The sequence below is a fragment of the Aulonocara stuartgranti genome, assembly GCF_965226115.1.
Source record: "Aulonocara stuartgranti genome assembly, chromosome: 3".
Lineage (NCBI taxonomy): Eukaryota > Metazoa > Chordata > Actinopteri > Cichliformes > Cichlidae > Aulonocara > Aulonocara stuartgranti.
The window spans coordinates 20,562,045-20,572,620 of record NC_138941.1 but is presented as its reverse complement, the minus strand read 5'-3'; the positions used below and the strand labels follow the sequence as shown (position 1 = coordinate 20,572,620).

General features: G+C 41.5%; 1 protein-coding gene across 2 annotated transcripts in view; it reads left to right on the top strand.

Annotated features, from left to right (window-relative positions):
- Positions 1–9,517, top strand: part of cd99l2 (CD99 molecule-like 2) — a 20,377-nt gene extending 10,860 nt beyond the window's left edge. The window contains exons 2-9 of one of the 2 annotated variants that reach the window (XM_082525115.1): positions 600–656; positions 1,806–1,859; positions 1,982–2,101; positions 5,464–5,544; positions 6,507–6,587; positions 6,750–6,869; positions 8,006–8,071; positions 8,513–9,517. In XM_082525115.1, coding sequence (XP_082381241.1) covers positions 600–656; positions 1,806–1,859; positions 1,982–2,101; positions 5,464–5,544; positions 6,507–6,587; positions 6,750–6,869; positions 8,006–8,071; positions 8,513–8,574 — 641 coding nt within the window. In that variant the 3' untranslated portion in view covers positions 8,575–9,517. The remainder of the gene's footprint in view (positions 1–599; positions 657–1,805; positions 1,860–1,981; positions 2,102–5,463; positions 5,545–6,506; positions 6,588–6,749; positions 6,870–8,005; positions 8,072–8,512) is intronic. The other variant, XM_082525116.1, reaches the window with a different exon arrangement.
- The last annotated feature ends 1,059 nt before the right edge of the window (positions 9,518–10,576 follow it).

The following is a 10,576-nucleotide window of genomic DNA, read 5'->3' as shown; positions in this document are numbered from 1 at the left end:
CTCTCTCTCTCTCTCTCTCTCTCTCTCTCTCTCTCTCTCTCTGAGTGTCTCTCTCTCTCTCTCTCTCTCTCTCTGAGTGAGTGAGTATCTCTCTCTGAGTGAGTGAGTCTCTCTCTCTCTCTGAGTGTCTCTCTCTCTCTCTCTCTGAGTGTCTCTCTCTCTCTCTCTCTCTCTCTCTCTCTGAGTGAGTGAGTCTCTCTCTCTCTGAGTGAGTGAGTCTCTCTCTCTCTCTCTCTCTCTCTCTCTCACTGAGTGTCTCTCTCTCTCTCTCTCTCTCTCTCTCTCTCTCTCTCTCTCTCTCTCTGAGTGAGTGTCTCTCTCTCTCTCTCTCTCTGAGTGAGAGTCTCTCTGTGGATGTGGGCTTCTTCACATGCTTCTGCCTGTAATCCCAGACACACTTGATGATGCTGACATCAGGGACCATCACCTCAGTACTTCTTGTTCTTCTTTACGCTGAAATTTGGCTGTTTGGCGTCCTGCTGCAGAATTTCTTGTTCTTGCACCAGGACATCAAGAGAAATTCCTTGTTTATGTACAAACTTAGTAACAACGTGATTGTGTTTTCCTAAATGCATTCCTCTCTCTCACCTGCCCTGCAGTTCTGCCTCAGGACTTCAAGCTGGAGGATGCTCTGGATGATGCAGACAATAAACCACGTAAGCACAGTGAAACACCACTCAGCTGTTTCTGGTTTAAAACTCTCACCGTAACCTAACGAGGTGCACGTTTGACACAAGTCCGGGTGACCAGCTGTTCTTCTGTGTGTGGGCGTTTCCCTCGTCCAACATGGCCCCAGTTTAAAGGCATCAGTTGATGCAAGATTAGCAGACAGAGCTGCACCAACAGCTACTGTGATGGAGAAACTGAGTACACAAGATGACATGATGTAATAAAGTCACATTTCCATTTCTGGTTATTGTATGAGCTTAGTTAGTTTCATTGGAATGAAATATGCTGTATTTGTCATAAGATTTGTGTCAAGCCTGCAGTTAGATGCAAATTTGAGGCTGCCTCTCAGTGTCAGTGATATTACTGTATATATGATCCACAAGCATAAAGTCAGATATGTGTGCAACCTTTAAGAGCTCCAATCCAAACACAAACTGATGCCAACACACCTGAAAGGCAATCTGAATAAAAACCGATCATATATGCACAAGTTTAAAGTTCAGCATTTCCTCTTTCAGACAACTTCCTGTGTGTACAAATGCCACCATTACATTTGACTTTTACTTTTCTCTTGGGATCACAAACAAATGACTAAAATCTTACCACACAAATGTGTTAAATGTCTACAGCTTTGACTGAGACTGTGAAGATGTGGTCTGCAAAGCTGTGTCTGTCCAGCAGCAGAGCGTATTCAGTGCCTTTGTTTTCCTCTATATGGAGCTTGTTTCACCATTTTGGATGCCAGACACCCTGTGAGCACCCAGCAGCACCAGTGAACCTGCTGGTAATGGCTCCGTGAGGCCTGAACAGTCCTGATCCCCTAAAGGAACTGGTCCCATCCACCTACAGCCCAGTAACCTGGACTGGCTCCATACTGGGCAGAGTCGGTGTCAGTCCTGTACTGCTGGATGAAACCCAGCTTCAGACTATTTCAGCTCCATCACTTAGAGATGTTTGCATTTTTCACAAATGAAAACTGTAAGATTTTACTTATTTGTTCATGATTTGAAACACGCAGCCAGGCAGAAAGGTATCTAGTGTGACTGAATAAATAAACTGTGATTATCTGCTATCATCTCATGAGTGATGGCAGTAAACATATTGACCATTATATGTTATTCTGACTTGTATAACAGTGACACCAGCACCTACAAAAAAGCAAACAGCACCATCAGGAGGAGCAGGCGGAGGTGAGAACTTTACAGCATCTTGGCACAGAGTCATTTTAGGTCTGAATAAATGTGGGACAAGAAAATCTGTGCGCTACAACAAATCTGATTGTAACTGTGTGTTGTTGTTTTTTTCTCTTCAGACTTTAAACTGGAGGATTTCTTTAACGATGTCACCACCACCACCGCCAAAGTCCCACCCAAGGTTTTCCCCAGGGTCCCTGCAGCCACCAAGGCCCCAGCGAAGCCCAAACCCAAGCCAGGTGAAAGAAAGCAGCCCAACTCCCCTCCTGAGGCCTGTGGGTTAGCTGCAGAGCGAACGGGCTTTGTTACCTGAAATCTCAAGAGTTCAATTTTTACATCTCTGAATAAATCGGTGAACAGCAGCCACGCCCACTTCCGATTAATCAGAGCTTTTAAACCATTCGGCACGTCGAGGTTTTGGTGTAGAGAAAACATGAGAATTTTCTCACGCTCAAACATTGACTTATTTTGAATTTGCAGAACATATTAGGAGGTAAAAGAAGAATATTTTTATCTAGATTGTCTCGGCACACATATCCAGCAGCTGAAGCTGTTACTTCTTTGAAAACATTCCTAGACTCACCATGAAACCTGGTTTCCTTAGTTAGGAGCGCCTGGTGGAGTCTGTGTACTGACTGTCAGCTTTCTCTTGGTAGTAGCTGGTTGTAACATGCAGACTGATTTATTTACTGCAGTTAGTACGTTCATTTAGTTTTTAGTTTCTATTAGTTCATTGCTGCTGTAGTTGTTATAATGGGGAGGGTGCCAGGAGCAACATTTAGGGAAAAAAAGTATTAATTCTAGAAAACATAACAGTCTCTGATGGCCGAGTGAATTCAGCTCAATGCAGTTTATGTAGCTCTCAGGCTCCCCTCACTGCGCTTTACATTTGTTAGGTAATAAATAAGAGAGGCCCAGACTTCAGTGTAAAACTAGGTTACAGGCTGACCAGAAACTGCATGTTTTTTGTAGAATATGAGGAACCGACAGAGTGAGACTAAGTCTAGACAGGTTGCCCTGGCAACAGACCTTTAGAAAGTGGAAGTTATTGCAAGCTGCACAGGAAGTTTTAGTGCACAGGCATATTAATAAATCAGACGCAGAAAAGAGGAACTGAATAGAAGAAGTTTTGTGTGTAATGAAACTGTGTGACGTATGTGACGTCGAGAGGTACATAAATAACCTGGCTTCCTGTTTTCTGCTTGTGAGCAGGCATTTCTGTGTGTCTCCATATCCCGGGATATGTAAATAAAGATCTTTTTTATTTTTTTTAAGTAAAAGACCACTTTTGAGCCGTGTCTTTTTGGCCCTAAGAATCAAAAGAACAGTTTCTAACACTTGGTGCCGTGACCCGGATTCTTGTGCGGCTGAGGGGACTAATTTGGACCTTAAGGTACGATCTGATATGAGTTGGACAACAGACCGGTCTAAAAGAGTATATGTAACCGCAAGCCTGTTGAAAATTGTGTACATTGGATGAATTCTAAATTAGTTGTCCACTGAATTGATGATTGTTACCATTAAAGTGGCTCACTAGTGGAAATTAAACTAAATTATAAAATCTGTTAAGTAGATTTCAGGTGACATGTCCATGATAATTTTGGGTAATTTGGGATAAATAAAAGTAAAGTTTGGGGATATTTGATGAAAGCTCATTGTTGTTAATACTGGGGTGGATTTATTAATTGTTGTGATGTATGTTTGATGTTGGTGTGTAATGTGTGTGTGTGTGTGTTACGTCAGCCAAGAAAAGCGATATGAGGTTAGGATATTTGGTTAAGGGATATATTCCTGTATTGATTAGCAGAGTTGGACTCGGGCACCAGATAATTCAGCTGTGGAATCCCCACAGTGGTGCTTTTAAACGTATTTAAATAAATTTTAGGACGGACGTTGGACTTCTAGGGGTGCAAAATGTTCTGACTGTGATGGCTCCATCTTGCGGCGGACGCGCTGCAATTTCCTGCGACGACAGGGTCATCCGGGTGATACCCGTGACAGATAGGGACAGTCGTTAATAATCAGTGGTCAAGTACCACTTTTCTTGCACCGTTTGACCGACAGGGTTGGACCCGGGTGGTCCCGTTTGAACGTGATTGACAGGTAAAGCTAATGGCGCAGACGGGATTCGAAAGCGCCCACGAGTGGGGCTTCCGGTCAACTCACGGGGACCACTTTTAAATTAACATAGGGCCTAGAAATTTGACCGCTATCGGTGAGGGCGTTCCTGAAGCGGGTTGATTGACCAGCAAGGTTGGACCTGGGCTTAGAGGCTTTTAAATTAATCAAGGGAAAAGTTAGGTGTACCGGGACTGAGGTTTGGAAACTGTGATATGGAAATGGTGAACAATATTGGTTTTGAAGAGGTGATATGGTAATGGAAATAATTTATCTTGGCGGTCAGTGTCTTTTAAAAACATCAGAGCCTTTTGACACTGGCTGTCTCCACCAGATTCACAAAAATGACTCCTGTCTCTCTGCATCAGCTCTGCGACACTGGTGACCTGTCCGGGGTTACAACAGCTCCCCCCGAGGCAGCGGGCAAAGAATCCAGGCTGCCTGTCTAAGAGAAGCTCTCAGTTTAATGCTGAACATTTCACTTATTATTTATTTTATTTAACCTTTATTTAACCAGGAAGATCCGATTGAGATTAAAAACTTCTTTTTCAAAAGAGACCTGACCAAGAAGCAGAAAGTGTCTCACAGTTAAAGAAATTCCTCAAACACAGGCAGCAACAACACACATGCAAGAATAAAATGAAAATAAAGTAAAGATAAAATTCAATAAAATGCAAATATAAATTTCAAAGTTCAGTTAAAATGACAATCACTGAATTGACACAGCTGCATGTTATGGACTTGGCCTTTTAGGATTCATAGTTTAGATTTCAAAGCACTTAATGAAATGAAGTCGTTTTCCAGTCGTTCTGCAGTTCGTTCCAAGCCGACGGGGCTAAATGGACGAAAGCTCTTTTGGAAAGGTTCATTTTGGGCAAATGGAACAGAAAGCAACAAGTAACCATGCAGACGAAGAGAATAATGACCAGCATGTTTCACCGCAACCAGGCAGCATATGCAGGAATCCAACTATTGCCTTAAAACTGTATAAATGAGAGTTCCTGCGACTGGCCAAAGCAGCCCATCCTACCTCGGAGTATAACTCACAGTGGTGAGTGTGAGGTTTGCAGTGAGTGATGAACCTCAGAGAAGCACGATACACAGCATGAAGCATTCACATATAGAATATCTCCATAATTGCCTTTTACCTGCTGCAACAGGTAAAAATGTTGCAGCACTTTCCTGTTCAACATCGTACTCGTGCTCAGCTGTTGATGCACCGTGATGGTGAATGGGCTGGTTCTTATACTGCTGTACTTGAGCATTCAGATCGCTTTATACAACATAAAGACACAAGCATCCACAGGCCAGTGCAGTAAACAGGCCAACGACACACAGTAACCAAAGCATAAGGGAAGTGTAGTCACTTGGTTTAATTAGAGTGTAATTAGTTGTTTTTTCTTTCTTTTAACAGTATTGTTTATTTGATCTCTGCTTCCTTTTTTTGCTCTAACACAGACGTTTGATCTTTTTACCCCTGCAGCCAGTGATGACTTTAACCTGGCTGATGCCTTAGACCCCAGCAATGACATTAATGGCAAGGATAAGAACGTGGGGAAGGGAGGTGGGTGATGGTGTCCTGCATAAGATCAACCTGACTCCTAAATCATCCGCCTTCATTAAATGGCGAGATTTCTCATTTCAAATGAGAACATGTCATTTATCTGTTTCCTGTTTGTCCGTGTTTCTGCAGGTTTGTGTTAGCTTAAGCTTCCTTAGGTTCCTTTTGACTGTCGAAAGTCAGTTTGGTGCATGGTGTGAAAGCCGCTGTTCTTAAAGTTGAAGCCATGAGTGGCACCAAAATGTGGCCTGATTCGTAAAATACACGAGGCCTCAGTGCTCGTCCTCGGCACCGTGTCAGTCTAAAGGAGTTATCTGTCCGTCCACTCATCTCCATCTCACTTCTCCTTCTTTCTGCCATCTCATTTCTTAATTTTTACTGCTTAGCTGTGTCTCCGTTGCATCTGTTCCAAACGTAGACAAAGAGGGGCAACTTTGAATTTATTGCATGTAACGATTTAATGCTAATCAGCCTCTTGTTTGGTGTTTTTGTCACTGGATTGAAAACTGCTGCAAGCTGCAGGATTTAGTTACACCCTGCCTAATGTCCCAGCTGCATAATGACACTGGATCATTGGTCAGATGAAATTATTTTGTTTTTAAATGAGAGAACAGAAGAAACGAAAGTGCATTTCAAGAATTTGTTAGTGTCTGTGAAGTTTCTATAGAAGCTTTTAAAGCCGTCATTAAAACCTGACGATCTCATCACTCTGTTTGTGATTCATTCAGTTCTCATGTGTTTGAACTGAATTAATGGACTCCTCCAAGCCACTGATAGCCACTCTCTGTCACAGAGCGCTCATTGTTGTCCTCCTCTGCTCCCACGTCTCCTCCTCCCACTGACACACTGCTGTCTGCTTCAGTGTTTAAATGCTGAACACCAAAATAGAGTTTGACAGATCAAATGCACTCATGTTTCATGTTTCAGTTCACATCCAGCTGCGTCTTCACTGTGTTTCCTCCCAGGTATGCTCTCTGACGACGATTTGTTCAATTTGAGCAGAGATGAGACCTACAAGCCTGACGACAGCAACGGCAAAAGCAAAGGTTAGACTTCATGGTACATATTTAACATTTCATTACACCAAAGATGTAAACGCTCTTTCCACACGAGGGAATGTGGTGGCAGGTTTCTGTGTCTGCTGTGCTCCTATAACTGAGCTGTGTGTGTGTGTGTGTGTGTGTGTGTGTGTGTGTGTGTGTTTCCAGAGAACACAGCAGAAGTGGGCACCATCGCAGGGTTTGCAAGTGTAGTTGCCATGGCGCTGGTGGGTGCGGTCAGCAGCTACATTTCCTACCAGAAGAAGAAGCTGTGCTTCAGTATTCAGCGTAAGCTACACTGCACAGGTGGTTCAGAGGGGGCGGGCCCTCACTGCTACACTGCTATAAAATGAAAAGCGAGCTGCTGTTAGCTTCAAGTATTTGATCCTTGTTGAATTTGTGGGTTTGCTAACTTATACAGAAATAAACAGTTTGTAATTCTTATGGTAGATTTATTTAAATGTGCTTTTTCTGGATTATTGCAGGACTTAAGAGATACAAGGAGCGGCTGCTTGTATCTCTTATGTCTCTAACTATGAATATATTTTATTATCATTACATCTGGATTAATATACTCACTATTTTTAATTCACTGATGACTTGGTTGGAAATGTTAAAAATTCCCATGTAAACTTCATAGAGCTGTCGTTACTTTTACAATATTTCAAGAGTTTTCAGCAAAAACAGGAGATACGATGGAGTCATCATTTCCATTTCCTTTGAAAAATCAATAATTGATCATCAAAACAGTCAATGTTTATTTATTTATTTTTCTTGATGGAATAATCAATTATTCAGCTCCATCACACCAAGTATGAAATGCAAATGCTAATATTGAAGCTCCACTGATGATGCCTTTCTACCACATGTTGTGAACGCACTCAGAGTTGACTGAATTAACTCCAGGAGATAACACATCACCTCTAACAGATCATCCTCTTTGTAGTTACATTTCTAGTCTAATTGGCTGCTCATGAATAGAGGTGGCAACAGTACAGACTTTCTGTACTTAAGTAAAAGTACAAATACTGGTGTTTAAAAAATACTATTTCTTTAGCTCTGTGTCGTCTCTTCCTTTGAAATCCAGCAACACACTGTGTGACAAACAGTTTGTGTTTGCTGATGTTTGTTGAGCTGATCGAACCCTTGTAGAAACATTTTTCCCTTAATGCTCGTTGCGCTGGCTACATGCTGACTAAACAGACGGACACTTCAGCCCCCGAGTATAAATGCTGTAGATGATACAGCTGATGCTTTGATAACAAGCCTGTTTAGAAACTGTAAAGAGTAGAAAGGACAGATATTTGTTTACAAATGTAGGAAGTAAAAATCAAAAAGTGGTCAGAAAGATACAAATACCTGAAAATTGTACTGCAGTACAGTAACGAAGTATTTATAGTGAACTGTTTGTTATGTGTTGGCAGAGAGTCTGAACACTGACATGCTTAAAGCCGAGAACCCTGAAGCGGTGGTGGCCACAGAACCACAAGGTACACACCCCCCTGTTATATAAATGCATATAAATGTACAGTGGTCCCTCGCTATAACGCGGTTCACCTTTCAGAGCTTCGCTGTTTCACTGATTTTTTTTGTGCCAATTTTTCTTTTTTACAGCGCATTGTTCTGTGTCCTGATTGGCTGTAGACCATTGTCAATCGATCTCGTGTCGTGTCCTCTGTCCAGTACAGAACTTTGAGCCTGTATGAGAAAAGTGTATAAAGTGTGTAGTGACGAGTTTTACTTAAAAACATCTGTAATAACTTTAAAAAATAAAGTTGGCTACTTGCAGATTTCACCTATCGCGGGTTATTTTTAGAACGTAACTCCCGCGATAAATGAGGGACCACTGAAGTTGTTTCCTTGCTTTCAGAACAAGTTGTCACAGATCTGTTAGAATAATGTCTGACAGGAATGTTGTTGTATCTCTGCAGTGCAGCAGACTCTGCTGGAGCCGCCCAACGCTGAACCTCAGACTGAAGAGAACGCTGTGTAAAACAGAGCCAATCACCGGACTCCCCAACAAACCCTTCGCATAACCCCCCTATACACACACACACACACACACACACACACACACACACACACACACACACACACACTGAACAGGCAGAGGTCACAGGTTGTCTCTGTGTAGCATTATTGCTGCAGAACCTGGATCTGTAATCCTGGTTTGTCAAATCTCATGTTTTTAATTCTCTGTAACGCACACAGCTCACACCGTGTGGGTTTTACCCCACTAACCACTCACAATGTTTTTTACTGTTATTTATTTGCCAGCATGTACTCTGTAGTGCTTTGCTGGCACAGATTGAAGAATACCTGAGATGAGAAGCTAGCTCACAGACTCAGTCAGTATCCACTGAGCTGGTTTTGGGCACATTTGAATTTATTGATGATATTTTTGGCAAACTGATGAGTCAGTAACCTGCTGCATGTTTTTAAAGCAGCCTAAAAGAGCATTTGAGGAAGCTGAACTCCAAAGTTAACCAGATTGCTGTGAAACTCAAACTGACTTTTATATTGTTTATATTTTGTTTTTATTCTTTTTACTGTGAGTTGTATTTAGGGATAACAGATCATTCTGTGTCCCTCGTTGAAGCCTAACTAATCATGTCTTGTAAATCAAAGCTATTGTTCTTGTTGATGCAGAAATCTGATCTGAAATATTTATTTAGTCTCTGCTCTCCACACGCCTGTGGAGGACATTCAGCTCGTTGCACTATTACTACTCTAACCATGTTACTATTAACACAGCTTTGGCTCTAATCTTTCTTAACCAAGTACATTAGTGAATGACTAAGGCATCCAACACCTGTAAGTATTAGAGTGTAAATGGCCTTATAAAAAAAACTCATTTCTAGTTTGTTTCAACCATTAATGTAAATGATGCTGAAACATCTGAGCGGTTAATAAAACACCTTATGGTCAATTTCAAACCTAGAATGGGAACTCCTCAGATGGGAAACAGTGCCCACTCTGCGCGCCCACTCTGTGCGCCCACTCTGCCATATTGTCTTCTTTAAGGGGGAAAGGGGATTATTGATTGGAGGGTCTTTACCTCACAATATGAAGGACTGGAAGCTGTTTCCCACGTGTAAAGCTTGTGAGAGTAAGAGGACTGAGTATTGTGCCAAATATGAAAAGTCAGAAAAGCAGTAAATGCACTTGATGTGAGTGATGATCAGTGTTGGTCAAGTTACTTGAAAAAAGTAATCAGTAACTAATTACTGATTACTCCCCCAAAAAAGTAATCCCGTTACTTTACTGATTACTTATTTTCAAAAGTAATTAATTACTTAGTTACTTAGTTACTTAGTTACTTTTTAAAAACACGATTTACAACCTGAAGAGGTGATAAAGTGATAGATCTTTCAGCCCAATTCTACTTTTTCTACATAATCCATCATACAAAATGTAATCAAATGGAAAAGTCTCTTTTTTTAACTTGTTTTATCAGTTTTAATCTTTTAACTTCATGCATCAAGCAAAAATTAAACTATATGCAACATTCTCTGACTTGAATAAATTAGTTTAACATTTAAACCTATTTTCTGCACATTCCAGCACATAAAATAAAATATTTTTTGTGTTTTCACTCACTCTTTCAAACAGATGCAAGTAAAACACAGCAGAAAATAAATAAAGTCAAAGACTCAGCGGTCCTTTTGCTCTATTTTCACCTGTAAAGCAGGAGCAGGGTAGGCGGAGGGTTACCCTGGTGCAGGTGTGCTGCGGTCAGTTGAAGAATCCGCGCGAGTGTCTCTGTGAGTTTCCCATCACGTCGTAGCTACTCGGTGCTTGCTCGGAAGTTTAGGGGTTTTTTTCGCTGTAAAAAGAAGTTTTCTTCCCACGCACGATGGACGCTAATGTTTTTGTCACTTTTTATGGAATCAAACTCAAAGTAAGGTCAGTACTTCCACACTTTAAACGCTGCACGCTCATACTCTCTCCCGCACTCGATATATTATCCATTGTTGATCTGCACACAGCTGCTG